At 32.3% G+C, this 17,803-nt stretch overlaps 3 protein-coding genes across 3 annotated transcripts; 1 reads left to right on the top strand and 2 right to left on the bottom strand.

The window, feature by feature from the left end:
- Positions 1-81: 81 nt before the first annotated feature.
- LOC111618542 lies at positions 82-6,760 on the bottom strand. The gene is made up of 5 exons (XM_023360097.1): positions 6,585-6,760; positions 4,941-4,982; positions 4,145-4,852; positions 2,102-2,674; positions 82-1,844 (listed from the first exon to the last, which is right to left on the bottom strand). Exons 1-3 carry the CDS (start codon positions 6,603-6,605, stop codon positions 4,250-4,252), a joined length of 666 nt encoding a protein of 221 aa, XP_023215865.1. The 5' UTR covers positions 6,606-6,760; the 3' UTR covers positions 82-1,844; positions 2,102-2,674; positions 4,145-4,249.
- Positions 6,761-10,072: 3,312 nt separating this feature from the next.
- On the bottom strand, positions 10,073-16,239 carry LOC111618543 (THAP domain-containing protein 1-like). The gene is made up of 3 exons (XM_023360098.1): positions 15,817-16,239; positions 10,811-10,934; positions 10,073-10,716 (listed from the first exon to the last, which is right to left on the bottom strand). The coding sequence occupies exons 1-3, from the start codon at positions 15,973-15,975 to the stop codon at positions 10,235-10,237; spliced, it is 765 nt and encodes a 254-aa protein (XP_023215866.1). The 5' UTR covers positions 15,976-16,239; the 3' UTR covers positions 10,073-10,234.
- A 244-nt stretch (positions 16,240-16,483) lies between these two features.
- LOC111618500 lies at positions 16,484-17,257 on the top strand. Its single transcript, XM_023360039.1, has one exon. It carries the CDS (start codon positions 16,484-16,486, stop codon positions 17,255-17,257), a length of 774 nt encoding a protein of 257 aa, XP_023215807.1.
- Positions 17,258-17,803: the final 546 nt, after the last annotated feature.

The following is a 17,803-nucleotide window of genomic DNA, read 5'->3' on the forward strand; positions in this document are numbered from 1 at the left end:
TTGTTCTGTACAGTTATTATTTATATATAAATATTATATATATATATATATATTGATCTGATTTTTCAGTTAAAACTTGTAAATGTAAACTTGTATCATTTTCATATGTTTTATTAAATAAATTTCTATTTAAAAATTAAAATTCCGTTTCCATTGATCATAACACACTCATCATCATCATCAAAAATAGCAATCCTTGACCAAATTGAATGAAGAATGCTTTTATAACAAACAGAAAACATTTCAAATTAATTCCTAAAACATTTTTAAAGTCATCTTATAATGGTAATGTGTTACATAAATGGTATATTACAGTATTATAACTTCCTATTATCTGAATAAATATAAGTCTTCTGTAACTTAGTGTTTTTTTTCTCATTTTATGTACTATATTTACTTAATTTTTGTACTAAATTCAAGAAAAATTAATCTTTTTTGAAGTTAGAAATGTGTTGAAGTCAATGTTCAACTGTTTCAAAACTTTATTAATTTTTGAACACAGAAAACTATTAACAAATCGTTGATTAATGTATATTTAAAAATTTGTTTCGGCATAGAAAAATCAATACTATTAAATTATAGATGATTTTGATAGAGAAATCATTTATTTGTATAAAATATTTACTGATGAAATAATGCATTGTATAGTTATATAAAAGCTATTTCTGTTCTTTGCATCAATTTAACAATAGCTATTGTTATAAAGATTTTAGCATTTGATACCCTGTATGACTTCTCTATCATATTCTAGCTTTGACAGCCAAACATAACTAATTACTGAATTATTTTTCAGGCTAGCATTAAGCTAATTTTTTAAAATAAATTATAAAATTTGGCATAAAGGTATATAGCTTAGCATAAATGATAACTAACTACTTTTAAGTTAAATTTTAAAAATTACATAACTCTAGACTGAAATTCAACATTTACATGATTGACTTCCTATATTAATTAATATAGTTCTTTTTTTTGTATAAAACCATGATTTTTTAACACACATTTTTGTAACGTGCAGAAAATATGTACAGTACACAGTAATAAATTTATCTATATCTTAGTTAATTTAACATTAACTTAGTTAATGCATAAAATTAATGCAGTAAAACCTGTTTACTATTATTATTAGAATTAACGAGGAGCACAACAAGCACCTAATACAATTCGTGAAAACGTACAGTCCTGTATTATCTCCTCCTCATTGTGAATAAGGTAATTCAAAGTTGCCAAAATGTCAAGCCAATGATCTTTTCTACTGTAATGCAAATAGGATTTCCCACAAGGATTAAAAAATAATAATAATAAAACGTGTTCAAAACGGATGCCTGTCAAATCGGTATCACGTAGTTCCGGTTTACACAGGTTTCTACTGTATCATATAAAAATAAACTTCTATTTTGTTGTAGAAAAATCAATATAATGAAATTACGAAAGGAAATATTGATTTTCCTTTGTCGTTTATATAAAGATGATGTTTATTGATATCATAATGGACAAAATGGTGTATTGTATGACAATATTCATAGTACTTGATCGATGAATTGATTGGTTTCAATCAACGTGGGCACATTCCAGACTTATCCCTCTTGTGATCCTTAAATCACAAGTTTTTCAATGTTTACATATAAAATAACTTTACTATTATTCAGAGCGAATTTCTAATTAAATAAATAGCACATTTATTTTATTTAATTAACTTGTTTTTTTATCTCCTCCAGCAGCATCTTGCCCCCCATCCACACTTTTCGCACAGGATATTAATGTGTGGTCCTCTTCCCCAGTTTGGATTGATTATACTGCTCTTGTCATCGAAGTCGTCACCGCCATCATTTTTCAATTTTATAAATCTAAAATATAGAAAAATTTAATTAATTTAAATGCTAATTAATTAATTTTTTTTTAAATTTGCACACAAGTCCTGAATATCTAATGTGATTATCTCTTGCACCGAATCAGTGTGAGATAAGACAGCTGATGCAAGGTATGCATTTTATTATTAGATAATTAATTAATTTACCTTTTAAACTAAATTAATAAATTTTTAATTAAAATAACCTGCAAAAAAACATTCAAATTTCTCTCAAAAACAGCGAAAGACACCGACCTGTTAGCTGCTATCTCCACCATTTTTTCTAATGATGCAGGATCAAACCAGGGTTTACGAATATGCAAGCATATTTTGCACTTCATTAACCACCATTTATGTATGCAAGCGTTATACAAATCGACAGTGATCCACGAATATCTGGATTTCCACTTGCGATTACACAAAATACATTCGAAACGTCCGATCGAATGCACATCCTGAAATCTTTGATTATAAGGAACGTTTGATGTATTCAAATCAACCTGACGTAAAACACTCCTGACGATTTCTCCACTGTTTCTATATCGTTCGTCATCCATATCGAATCAAGACATACCTCTTTAACGACTATTAAACACGAAAATCAACTGTGCAAATGTTTGACGTCATAACGGCAAACACCGTTTTGTGTGTGTAAAACAAAGCTGATTCGCACGTTGATTACACTGTTATCTACACTCGGATTTTCAGGAGTGCTGATAAATTTAATTTTTTTTAGTCGATACAGCGCAAAATTATTAAAAATAAACAATATCGATCCCTTTTCTAGTGTATTAAACGTGTTCTACAACACTTCCTCTTATTACTAAATAGTGATGTGCTGGATATCCGTATCCGTATAGGTATCCGCGGATATCCGAGGGAAAAAAAATCCGTATCCGTTAATTTTTAGCGGATCTTTTATCTTAATGAATTTCATTACTTATATGAAATTTTAAAGATAGGTAGCAATAGCACATTCGTCATTTACTATCGTAAAATATTTCCATATTACACTACTAAATTTTTTTGTCGACATTGTTTTTATTTTAATTTAACTCAACACTCTCCAAAAACACAAACGTAATCTACCCTATCCCGGTGTCACGCTAGCCACAAACCAGTGTTTCCCAACGTGGGGCCCACGCCCCACAGGGGGCAATTGGATTTGCTAAGGAGGGCAATTCGATAATGGACTTGTCCAGAGTTTAACTTAATTAACCGTATAGCCGCTGTATATGTTAGGGAGACATAAGAATTTTAGAAAGGCTTAGGTGGGGCATAGCACAAAAAAAGGTTGGGAAACACTGCACTAAACTATTGTGGCGGTACGCTATATTTTTGTAAATATTAATTTTAGTTTAGTTTCGTTTCTTCTTTCTACCCTTTGTTCTATTTTGTTCTAGAATTCTCTTATCTATTCCCTGTCCCTTGGGTGGGATGAACATTTATTAGAAATTTGAGGAACAAAGGTGTAAACAGGAGCCGGAGAAAAAAAGAGAAGTGACGTAGCAGGTCATTCGTAAACTGGACGGCAGAGTGTACGGACGAGGTGAGAATACTGGGAGTCGTATTTTCAATGACCGGATAGTTCAGAAAAAAGATCCTGTTTTAAGGTCGTATTGACGACTGTGGAAGGAAAAATCCTAATTATTGAAGAAGAGAACTGGCCAGTTATAGGAGAAGGACGTGTGTTATCCTACCCAACAGTACGCATAAAGAAACAAGCCGGAAAAAAGGGACAAAACCCCAGATATCCCTATTTCTATCTTATCTACCATTTTTTTTCTGTCTTCTTAATTCTATCCCTTTTTCTGTTATTAGTGTTTAAGGTTAGTTTTAAGGTTCCGGGTTATATTGTCGCAATCGGAATCTGTATTGTACACGTGCTTTGGATACAGCGAACTATTATTATCGCTGTAATTTCGCACGCTACTGTTTGTACCGTGAAGTTGGAATTGCCCGAAATACAATCTGTATAAAGACGCGAAATAGCTTAATTGGAAAATTATATCACCTTTTGATACTTTATCCTGTCTGCCTTTGTGGTGAATTCTAATTTATCACACTTTCACACTATAAAGACGCGAAATAGCTTAATTGGAAAATTATATCACCTTTTGATACTTTATCCTGTCTGCCTTTGTGGTGAATTCTAATTTAGCACACTTTTACACCATAAACAAAAACACGCGCAGTGCAAGTCAAAACACGTCGCATTATTAACGCAGAAAGTTGAGATCCGTATCCGTATCCGCGGATATGCATTTTTAACGATCCGGCACATCACTATATACTAAACACTAATCAATGTTACAAGGTAGACTTTTTGTACTAATTATATTATCTTCAATACGAATTTTTATTATTCGAAATTCTATAAAATCGATTTTTATTGTGCATAAATTATATAACGGGCATAATTTTCTCTTCTGATATTGTAACATACACGTTTCTTCCACCTTTATCGTTTGTTTCTTCCTTCACCATTGCTTCGTAAGTAGACGAATCGTCGTACGTTTTCGGTTTCCTCCTCTTCTTGAACTCGGCTTCGATTCTGTACGCATCGGAATCGCTCTCTCGCGTTCGATTACAGCTTTCGAGTGCACTCGTATCATTCTCTAAGGCAGTCGAGTGTTCGGATATTCGAACTTCCGGCATGATTACTTCGTCCTGCGATTCGGTTACTCTAATTTCTCGAACGTAACGCTTTATTTTCGGATGGTATTTCATTTTATCGTAAGGTAAAGAAACGTGCCTTCCTCTTCCGTTGGGTACGTCCGTTTGTCGACACGTCACGTACGATATCGATTCGGAACTGCTTTTCATCGAATGGAAACTAGGACGTGATTCGGAATTTGGTTTAAAGTAAAAATTTGCATCTATAACTTGTGTTAATTTCCAATTGTCTTTGTTTTCTAAATAACGAGACTCTGTTTTATAGATTTTATGCGATAGATAAGATCTGGTTTGACATTTCTGCTTTCTTATTCTATCGTTTAGTGGTTTCTAAATTGTAAATTAATTAAAATATTTTGCAGATATTCAAGAGATTTATAGAATTCATTTAAAAAAAATATATATATATATTCTTTACCTCGTTCATAAATAAGCTGAGAGTAGGCAACTTCACTCCGTCCTAAAAAAAAAACGGAACAAAACAATTAAACAATATAAACTCGAGTATAGTCGACCCCCCTATAACACTGTTGATTATTCCGTTTTATATGAATTCCATGTTGTACGAGTCACTTAAATTTTACAAATATGTGAGCCGTTCACAGTCAGCACACGTATTTGTAAAATCTAAGTGACTCGTACAACATGGAATTCATATAAAACAGAATAATCAAAAGTGTTATAGGGGGTCGACTGTAATGTTTTCGTAAGGACTGTTCGTTTGTCGATACGTTGTATATTCTATAAAACCCATTTTATTTATTTTATACATAATAAATGAGTGTAGAAAATACCATAATGTAATATTTTCAATACTAGAATTTGAATAGTATCGGGGCCTAGAGTGGCTCGATGAATTTGTATCACAAATGGGGCCTCAGAAAGCAATAAAAATTACAAAATTTGATTAAGAAAACTTTAATATATTAAATTTTAAAGGCCCCTCTGTGGTAGGCCTTTCAAAAATGAATTTTTTAAAAAAAAAGAACAATACAGTAAACAATATATTGTATCAGTTGATTAACTTTCATTGTTCTGATTGTAATTGCTATAATTAAAATTGATAATGGTTTGGTTTGAAAGTTAAATTTTAATGATAAAATGATATTTAGATTATTATTTACGTCTCAAGTAGATAAAATAATCGTTATATTTCATTATTATTTTGCATTTTCATTTGATATTTGTAACAACATTCACAGATTTAAATCGCGTTATGGACTTGAATTTAGTGGGACTAGCCTATTCCTCCTAGTCCATTCTCGGCACACCGATTTGTAGTTTAAATTACACAAATAAGCTCGAAATGAATGTTTTTAAATATAATAATTTGTTTTATTACTATTTAGTACGGGAGAAATAAATAAATAGCCAATAATTTCTCATATATAAGAGTATATAGGGCTCGAGAAGAAAGACGATGCCAAAGATGCTCACATCTCTGAGTTTGGTTTGGTTACGTGGATGCCCATCAGTGACCGAGTGGACTGAACACTTATCGTGGGTTCGTGTCCGACAAACGGGGTCTAATACCTAAATAGGATCTTAACCTTAGAAAGTCTTCCCTTGGCAGATCGCCTATAAGTTGCTTTGCCCTATGCCATCAAACCAAACTGTCTTGGGGCGGCCCCGAATAATTCCTGGGATTTCCCGTCCAGATGAGATTCCAGGTCCCCCAGAGCGGTAGGATGGTACCTTAGCTGCTTTACCATGAAATTCTGGTGGGTTAAAGGTCAAGAGATCGTGTCATATCTCGAATGGAGTCAGACTTAATGAAAATCTTACTCGTTACTGGCATTTACAATTATTTTAAATCTCCTTTCTACCCTCAAAAGTAAACCTTTTTTATAATAATACAGTAATATGAGATTTTATTTATAACAGATGATTCACACACAATTTTTGAAAATTATGATAAATATTATTGTAATTACATAGAAATACAGTTGGACCTCCAGTAACGACTTCTAGACGGCGGCCATTTTTTTTTAAACAATGAATCGTCGTTCAGAAGTTCGACTGTATTATATTTGTTATATAAAAGAATACGATTATTTGTTACCTTCGATGGTAAAATTCCCATGTTGTACTTCTGATGTTTCTAAATGGGTAATTTAGAGTGAAGATCGCCACTAATGTTAAAATTCAAACTTGCAAATTTAGTCTCGATATTGTTTGGAATGTTATTATTTAGTTAACTCATCACAATGTTGTCTGTCTTTATTGTTACATTACAATTGTTTCAAAACTCCGCCTTTTACAAAATTTTTAAGTTAAATTTTAGTTAAGGTAATGTTTCTTCGATGAAAATCTTTGATCCTTAAAACATACCTTATAGATTAGTCAAAACTCCATGTAGTTCCAATGAATAGTTGTGAATACCCACCAGTAACCGAGTGGATAAAAGTTCTAAACATTGGTAGTAGGTGCCACGTCGAGTTTCCTCTCGTTCGCGTGTCCAACGTCTAAATAGTAACCATTTTCCCTAGCAAGTCCTCAGGAGAGGTATTTCCATGGCTGATTTCCAAGTGTTGAGTTGTCTTGACTCATTGTGGGTCTGGCTGAACCTACGATGCCAGGGAAATTCCAGATACTTTGGGCCCCATCCCGCTTTAAGATGATTTTAAACCGCCAAATAAATTTTCAAAATATGTAAAAAAGCTCCACTCTATCCCGGGCCCCATACAAATTTTGGACAGCCTTGACCATGTTAAACATCTTTGATTGCACTAGTGAAATGTAAACAATATGGATACGAATCGTGGCTATCTTTTAAACTTCATATTAAACAACAGTTCAATATTATATATATATATATGAGGGGGATGTACCTGCACTCCCTAGATAACCAAAAAACTCAAAGAAACCATTCTCTCTAACTGTGACTAATTTTAAATTCAGTATTTGTGGTCAATTATTATTCAATCCTCTTGCTAGATTGTTATTCCTACTGGATCTTTCCAGTAGGAATAAAAGGTGGTAGTGCCTTCAAGGTGCGAAACAAGGGATTCATGTAGCCAATGAGCCAAATATTTTTTACGCCAAACTAAAAAAAAAGACAGCAAATTAGACACAAAGTAGCCACATCTGGCAACTCTAATCTGAATTAGAATTGAAGCCAGGTGGAGAGTTTGTTATTATTGTAATTCACAACAATAGTTTGCCTTACATTCATTAAAAAAGTATGTGATTTGTGAAATGCTGCAATGAAGTGTAAAGCGCAACAAGAACCTATCAATGGCTGAAAACCTACAAGACAGAAAAACAGGACTGTTCTATTGATTTCGGGCTTTTGCAGGTTTTACTAAAAAAATTTTATTTAGAGAACTACAAATACAGAATATAATTATCTAAATAAAATATTTATTCACATACTTCTCATTGTTTTTAACAGTAAAAAATTTATTTCCATTTTTTCGTTTTGTATTTTTGATTCAAGTTAAACTGGAATAAACACAACAAATTATATATATTAAAATTTTACATATAACAACATTATGGCTGCTTGAAAAAATTAGAATGTTTTCGGTTAGAAATATAATGAATGGAATTATTTTAGTAAGGAAAATTAATTAATGAAGCTGACAATGTGTAATAATTCATTGTATGTACAGTACATCAATACAGATAGATGTGAAGATGATTTTAATAAATATACATCTGCTATATCATCAACAGTTGTATATCAGGTGATATACACTGTTTACATCTATGATACACAACTGTAGACTCATACCCAAGCTCATTCTGGGAGCCCAAGTATGAGTCTAAACTGCTCAAAAATATCAGGAGACATATCAGTCTAATCAGCCATCCCTCGTCCAAATCCGCAACACGTATGAGATAAAAGGGTCGTCTTTCCGCCCACAGGATAGAAAGAATAACTTTATATCAAGTTCCATAATTTAATTAATTTTTAGGTTAATTCTATCCAAAAATAATCCTGGTTTTAGATACGTTTAGCTTATAATGATGTAACGTTGTTAAATTAATCTTGCATATTAATTTTCATAGATAATAAGCTTATTGGAATATCGACGTATTCTGTTACATAACTTAATTTGAAATGATTATTTAATGATGTAAAAACTTATGTAATGAACTTGATAAATCCAACTTTAATGACTATTGGAGTGCAAAGAATTAATTTAAATTTAACACAGAAGATATTAAATGTTGCATAATTTGTTCCTGTTTTAGAGTGGATTAATGCACAAATTGTGTAGATATTTCTTTGAATATAAAAATTGAAAGATTGATGAAAATACTTTTAAAGAAAAATTTATATCTATAAAAATTATTAAAAAAACTAAAAGCATTAGTGAAAATTCTAAAAATGTATTGTATACTATATTTAACAAAAATTACATCCGAGTAAGAGTGCGGACTGAGCAGACACGAGCGAGCGAGAAGAGGTGATGGCATTTCATGCTCTCTCTTTCTCGCTTGTTTATTACGACCACGCAAACGAGAGTGAGAAACAGAAGAGTGTGAAACATCGTCACCTTTTCTCGCCACATATTCTCACTCGCTCGGAAAATTCACTTGCTCACGTCTGCATAGTCATACCCTAATAATGAAAAATGATTTATTAGTTTGTTATATTTTTAAGTACAAAAATTACTTTTAATTATGCTAATAGAAGTGCCAATTTTAAGAAATTAAATTGTAAAGCTGATTATGTGAATTCGTCAATGAGTTTTTTAAAAATCTTATTATAACAAAAAAAAAAAAAAAATGCTTTAATGCAGTTAAAAGATACAGAAAACAAAGTAAGGAGCTTATACTTTCACCAATTTTGAATACAGTAGAAACTCAATTATCCAAAGTTGACGGGACTGGGGGTTTTTCAGATAATCCATAAACTCATTTGTGTTTTGAGTGAATCAAGCATTGTTCATTTAAAGTTCAATGGACAATAAATATTATACTTTAATTCAATTACTGTATCTAAGGTTAAATTTATTAAAAATCTACCATAATATTATATATGGTACATGTGGCATGTGTTCACTGTACGCCAATCCACAGATGATGTAGTGATTTCAGTTACATGGAAAGTTTGGTCTGATATGTAAAACACTACACGTTCTTTTTTTTTTTGAAAACCTTTTCAGATAATAAAGTTTCTCCTGTATTAAAAAGACTGTCAGAAAGATATCTGTAATGGAAATTGTGTATAAACATTAATCACATAGGTAACCTTTGCTTTATTCCAGAAGAAAATTGACAATGACAAGCATTTTTGAACAGCTTGACTGCCCTACTTCAGGTCAGTTATAAATGCATTCCATTTAAAATGCTTATTCTACAGCATTCTCCATTCAAACTCAATCAAAATTTAACTATTTTGAAATTTACGAACTTTAAACTTGGATTCAAATCCAAATTAAATTTTCAGAAATTTTTGTAATGGTTTGACCTGGATATGTTATGCCCTGTTATTCACGTCTCTGAATGATTCAAGCTAAATCCCTTATGGACCTGGCTAAATTGTCGAAAGACAAGACGACAGGCTACAATAGTGCTTATAGAGTTAAAAGATTAAAAAAAAAAACTACATAAATGGATATCACAATCATTTCAAATATTTGTTTTAAAATATTTAATAAATATAAAAAATACTCTAAAAGTTTATCATCACAACATTAGATAGAGGGGCATCAGTCATATAAACAAATATACAAGTCAGGCATTGTTGAGTTTAACTCGTCATTCAGCGTTAACTGTTCTAGATTTACATTTTAAGTCCTCTAAGTGCTTCTGCAAAGTTCGTATACACGGATATGGCAAATTCTGTTTTCTTATTTCTTGATATCCGCCGTTACCGCACGACAGATATAATCTGAGACCTTTATTTATAGTTTCTTCAGACCACTTAAATCCTTGCATGGATTCCTTCACAAAATATCGGATTTGATCATCACTAAAGATATTTTTCAAATTTTCTTCCAAATTATTAATTTTTTTTTCCAAAGAATTGATTTTTTTATAAGCTGCTTTTAATTTCTGTTTCAATTTTATTACTTGATCATTTTGTTTATCGTCAAATGTATACTGACAATAATCTGAGTGATCTGTTTGATAACTATTCACTTGATCACATATTGATCCATAGTGATTTGTTTGATTTTCCGACCCACGACCATCTGTTTGATTGCCTTCTATCTCCTTAATCTCGGATACAGTAGATTCTACATTAAAAAAAGTAATGCTTAATAATAAATATTTTAAAATATGCAGAAAAACAAAATTAATAATATATGGAAACTATCTATATTCAATTACTTGAAAGTGATTTCTTTGGCGAAGATACTTTATTATGGCTGAATATTGTCGGAACTGCATTCCACCTTAACGGCTTTTTCCCGTCAATTCGATTGTTTTCAAACTGATCTTCCGTAAAATGTATCTGAAAATATTAAGGTTATAATTTTCCTCTAATAAACTGCATCTATGAGATATGCTACTGTAAAAGTCCGAAGTTCGGATTTATCGATCGGCTTGGCTGGAAAAAGTATTTGTAGGTATCTGCTGTTTTGTAATATACTTAAAAATATAAAAAAATTCAGAAAACAAAAATATTCAGCTTCAAAAAGATGTAATTTTTAATAACAACATACATGCAAATCATCATCCTCAATGTTTATGACCATCTATTATTGATTTTGGATCGATTTGTGCTCAGTCTACATCCGGTACTTTGATTCTTATGTTCTGTCCAAATGAAGGTTTTGGAATTTTATTACAAGAGGATATCTTCATTTTCTTCACCCTCATTTCAAGGCCTCCTTTGGCAGTCTTTTGAAACAGCATAGTTTTTAAATAATCTCCTCTAAACACACTGTAAAAATAAACGACTTACTTCTGCAGTAAACCAAAACAGTGCTTATTTCCAAATATTTCCACTAACGTTTTCGAACTTAGTTCTTCTTCAGGTGAAACGGGTAGAATCGATGTTATTCGAAATCTGAATGCAATGTTCTAAGGAAATTCATGCAATCATCGTGTTAAACTTGCGCATGCTCAGTAGATAGAAGGATCGCTTTTGGCTTCTCAAGTGTCATAAATAAGAGCTTGCCATGCCATTGACAAGGACAGTTCATCTTTATTGTTTATACAGTTGTCTTCTCTTGCTGTTTTATAGATATATATCGCTTCCATCCAGCGCAAATGGTGTATTAGCTGTGTGTGTAAATTACCTTTGCCTCGTCAAATACAGCTTGTATATCAGGGTCCGTGGCAAATTGTGCTAATGCTGTCGAATATCTTTTACGTAGGATGTCCGCTTTGTGTTCTTTGATCCTCACCTCCAACGATCTTTTTGCCAATCCCACGTATACTAAACTTTTATCACACCTATGATCTTTTATAGGGATCCTGTATACTCCTGCTAATTTGTTTTGATGTGGAGTGTCTTTTGCATTATTTAGCATTCTAAATATAGTGGGACATCTTCTAAATATTAAGGAGGCTTGTTTTCTTTTGGCGATCTCTTTGTAGATTTTCTCTAAGTACGGATTGTAAGTGACTAGGATTCTGTCTTTCTGATTGTTACTTTGTTGCCCTTGCGGTTCTGTTAGATCTGTTCTTCATGAATGCATCAGTTTTTCGATTCTCATGGCTATCCTACTATTTATATTATATCCATGTCTTTTAGCCATGATATTAATGGTGTTGATCTCTGTATCCAGTGCCCGCGTTGTCGATGAGTGGGTGTATGCTCTATTCACCAAGTTATTAAAGGCCGCTATCTTATACTGCCATGGGTCACATGAATGCGCAGGGATATACAATTGATCTGCCTGAAGTTTTCTGTATACCTCTGTGTTGATAGACCTTCCTTTAACTATGATGTTCACGTCGAGAAAATGAATTTGTTTGTCGCTCTCCTGTTCGAGGCCCACAGCATAGTTTTTTCAGCACTGATAGAAGTTGTTGGAGTCACATCAAAGCTTTCAGGAGATAACGGTGGATCCGCTCTCTCAGTTTCAACTAATGCCAAATGCTGTGTTCCTGTTGCTTCATCTGATCCAACTATATTTTCTTGCTGCATTACTCCATTTCCAGCATTTAACATTTTTTCCAAATCATCTTCAATGTCTACATTGTTTACTAAGTCACATGGAATAACTGAGCTAGCAATACCCATTTTCAATGAAACATCAAACAGCTTCATATGGTGAACATATGATCCATAATAAGCTCTATTCTTCATTCCTTCAGACCATTTTGAAGTTAATTTGTCTCCATCCAAGTTGATAACATATTTCTGATGTCTTGGTTTGTATGTTTGACCGATCCCTGAGACTGGCTGTGCCTTGGTTTTCCACAAACTATCTCTATATCAGCCCACATGCCACAAACATTGGATAACTTGGTTATAAAACTCTCTATCATTATCAGAATGAAGGATATTAGGTGTGCCAAAAGTTGTGAATATATCCTAATGATGATATGCAATTTCCTCAGCCATTTTTGATTTTAATGCTTGGAGAATAACAAATTTTGTCAAATGAACTTTTGTCTACCAATATTAACTTTGATACGTTGTCTGGATTGGTTTGCATATGAATTAAGTCAATCTGGCATCGTAAATTCATTTTGTTGTATACGATGGGTTTTAATAAACACCTTTTATCAATGTCTTTTGTTTCTTTTGACAAGGTTCACATAATCTTAAGTAATGATAGATTCAATAGTCACGTTTTTATACTTGTCTTATTCAGTTCCATAGCCATCCGAGATCTTCCACTATGACCGATAGCGATGTAGATTTCATGTATCAGGTTAAACAGTTCATCAAAACAAATGTAGTAAAGAATTTATTCTTTTTCAGAAGACACTGGTGCTATTAACTTTTCTTCATCCCCAATGTTGAGAGCATTATACCTGTTCAAACATCTATAGTAAACAGTTTGTTTTACTGGCCACATTTTTTGCATCTCTTCACTTAACAGTGTGTTATATTGTTCATTAGTTAAGTACGAATTGTTGTCTTTTTTCTTATTCACTAATTCGGTTAAAAGTTTATAAAATCTGTTACATATTACATCTCTCATTCTGCTGCATTAAAAGCAAGACTTAAGTAAACACAAAAATCATATAATAGACAACTTATTCATCTACACTGCTTATTTCTTGCAAAATTTATTTTCAGAAATCAACTAAAACCAAAGATTAATATGACATTGTCACAATGCTGTGCTGCAATTTTTAATCATATTCTTAACTTATTTAATTTGAAATACTATATATATTCTCGATCTCAAATTAGTAGTGCCTTGCTCCTGTACATCATACTTTTCCTAATAACAACAGAGTCTTGCTGATCATCTATGTAACTCTGTTCAGGGGAACATTATGAATTCAAATCACGACTTCCAATCTAGTCCCAAAGTTTGTATATAGTTAATTTGGATCTCATGGCCCTAAGCTTTCCTTATCTCGTCTTGACTTTCATCTGTCTAAAACTGTTCTTGACATTAAGGAAGGACAAACAGACAGAGTTGGATGGTTATGGGAACTTATAAATCTACAATTTTTTCAATTACAGCCCAATCATTACACAAATACTTTCATTTTCTTAATCTATATTTTTAAGTATATTACAAAACAACAGATACACAGGAATACTTTTTTCACCCAAGCCGATTGGTAAATTTGGACATTTACCAGCTAATACCAGTAAATGCCCGGACTTACCAGTAAGTTCTAAGATTTAGTGGACTTTGGACTTTTACAGTAACATATACACAAGCACACAATGATATTTATACAAATTTGGAGACTGTAAACATCAATTAACTTTGGAACTCTTTTAAATTTTCCATTTAATAATTATAAACGAGGCTCACTAATGGCCAAGAAGATAACCACTAAACACTGGTATTTAATTTAGGGTTTGCACCTAACCAACAGATTAGTTATGTGAAGTTTTTTGGGTTTACTTCACATATCCGACATGTAAAGGCAGTGCCGTAACTAGCCATTCCTGCACCCTGTGCAAGAATTTGCATTTAGGCCCCTTAATCAATTAGGTTTGGGAAAATAATAAAACAAATACATGCATTTTTGGCCCTGTGCTGGTGCACCTGTTGCACCTGCCAAGATGCGGCACTGCGTAAAGGGCTGGGTTATCCTGAGAGACGTCTCTTGGCAAATTACCATTTGTTTTACTGCCTTATCCCATCAAACAAAAACTAAAGATAATTATAAGTGAAATTTTATATGCAAATATTTCTATTTGGAGTCTCAAGCAAGCACTTTGGTTGTTTACAGAATGAGCTGTCACTTTATATATATTTATATATGGACATTTTACTTTTTATAACAGCAACAATTTCATATGAAAGTAATTGCATAACACTATTTTTTTTATTTATATGGTATTTTAAAATGTTTCAAATAATAATAATAACAGCATCAGTTACTATATCTTTGATATGAGCTACTTTATTATTATTTCTTTAACATTTATCAATTTTAAAATGTTATCTAAAAAGGAATGTAGTATTAATTCATTTAAGTTTAAATTTTCAGCATTTTAAATATAAAAAGTAATCATGAATATGCACAAAATCTCTATGCATACTACAGGGTGTCCCACTTAAAATCTGCCTAACTGAGGTGATGAAACAAATGATTTAAATATTTTTTATAAAATTTACAAGAGAAAAGTATATGAGTTCAATTCCAGAACTATACACAAACTGAAGGAAAGCATTTTCAGAAGCATTGAAGCTATTGACATCAATATTTTATGAAAGTTTCAGTCTGAACAAAATTATGCACATACAAAGATGCATAGATGCACAAGGACATCACTGTACATTTAAATAATGTTAAAATAGTTTCTAACAAGGGTCCTTCATCTAAATTCATTTGTAATGTTTTCATTGAGCGAGTTGAATTTACAAGGGAATGTAATTAGAAGATATCTGCACATTCTCCTATATTCTCCTCATCATTGCTTATGTTGGTGGTTAGAAATCATTAAAACAGCTGATTATTATAAATCTAATCAGACAAATTTCCTATTTTAGGATCATAAAAAGTAAACGGCAAGTAAAGTTTTCACACATTAAATCTAAACTGAAAACATCTGTAACGGAGCATCATCCATTGAATTTTTCATCATGTTATGTAACTTTATAATTCTGAATATAATTTCATGCAGAGAAACTTTATAGCCATTTTGTATGTAGATTTATTTGGTGTAATTTTGTTATAAATAGATTTTTATGTTGATTATATAATAGCTTTGTACACTGCACAGAATAATGCTTACTTACTTGACAAACATATGACTGACTGGACAGGTTACCCTTCCTTCCTATATTTTTAATCCACATCTTTCGTCTCTCCTCGTTCTTAGGTCCCTGAGGTAATTTAAATAATCTGAAGCCCTTTTCGGTACGATTTGTACAATCAACGACACAGCAGCACGGCATGTTTCTTAGTAACTGGAGCGAAATATGTTAAGATATTGACAGGACTAAACATGGAGGATTACACTAAACACCTACATTCTCTAGTTTGTTCCATCTTTCATGTTTTTTTATTTAATTTATAACATAACTTTTGAGTTCATTTAACTTCTTTATTTCACAATGAATCATCGTAAGAATAACGTAGAAATAGCACAGAAACGGGCATCGTTAAGGCCGAATAAATAGTCACGTGTATAACGTTGTGAAGGCATGGCATCAGAAACGGTGGCGACACCAAACGAGCAAATTTTGAAACATCAGTGTTGCCAACTCCTACGATTACTTTTTAAAATTTTATGGAGTTAAAAAAAGATAAACTTAAGGTACTTGTGAATCTTTATCCCAGATGGTGGCGCCGCCCTGGCGACCAACATTTCAACTAGTACTTGTATCCCCTCGAAACAAATTAACTCGGCCAGTTGACCTTTCAACAGACACGTGTTTTCCAAACCTTTGTGAGAAAGCAAAAATGTCTACATTATGCGATTTACCACGCACCGAAGAAGAATCTGTATTATTTTTTCAAGAGAAAGGTATTTTACCTAGTGCACGAATATGTAAAAATGGGCATGTAATGAAATTAAATATTTCTAAAGGCGTTTGGAGATGCACTATAAGTAGCTGTGATGTAATGATAAGCATCCGTTCTAATAATTGGTTTAGCGGATCACGGATACCATTTTTAACGGCGGTAAGATTTATTTACCATTGGACGGAGGAAGTTACGTCTATAAAGTGGTGTCGAAAACATCTAAATATTTGCAACAAAACAACTATAGACTGGAATAGTTTTTTGAGGGAGGTATGTTTTTTACATTTGTTGAAACAACCGAACAGGCGAATAGGCGGTCCCGGAAAAATCGTTGAAATCGACGAAACGCTTTTCACCAGGCGAAAAAGCAACGCTGGAAGGGTTCTTCCACAACAGTGGATATTCGGCGGAATATGCCGAGAAACTGGTGATTGTTTCCTAGTTCCAGTTCCTAATAGAGAAGCAACCACACTAATGACAAAAATCGTGGAGCACATTGAACAAGAATCAACAATTTATTCTGACTGTTGGCGAGCTTACAGGACGGATGAATTAGAAAGAGCAGGTTACAGTCATTTTACTGTAAACCATAAATATAATTTCGTTGATCCAACAACGGGTGCTCACACTCAAAACATTGAAAGNAATATAATATCTAAATTATTATTTCTATATCAAATATACGTTATTTGCAACAAGTACCAAACTTAACTTTTAAATAACTTTAGAAGAGGTTTTTTTTAATACTCTAAAATATTTTTTATTTGTATAGAATTTGCTTGTGAGTATTTCTAAATCAGAATATTAGCCTGAAGTGTCTTCTCAATATATTTAAGACCATAGAGATGTATTCATTTCGATAAAGGACGTTAAATTTTTTGAAAAGGATACGTAAAAAAATATTTTACGATTGGTTTTCGAGCTTTTCTTTCTATTATTTTAATTTTATGCTTTGTGACATTAAAGTCTTTTTTAATCATACGCATCGCGATGTGATGTTCCGTTAGGGGGCAATGTATTATTGCGAACAGGAAACAAATAAAACGAATAAGAATACTAAAGATTTTTATTCTCAAACACAGGTTCTTTAAAATGATTCCAACTTACAGTCTATTGGGTTCGATATACATAAAATAATCATCTATACTAACAATTCTCTGTGGTGGCAACCGACACGCGACAAAGGAAACAAAACACGTGGGGGCGACTTATAACTAAAACTTAACCTACTTACAAACTAAGGAAGGAGAAATAAAA

The sequence above is a fragment of the Centruroides sculpturatus genome, unplaced genomic scaffold (genome assembly GCF_000671375.1).
Source record: "Centruroides sculpturatus isolate CEXI.00-Female unplaced genomic scaffold, Cexi_2.0 scaffold156, whole genome shotgun sequence".
Lineage (NCBI taxonomy): Eukaryota > Metazoa > Arthropoda > Arachnida > Scorpiones > Buthidae > Centruroides > Centruroides sculpturatus.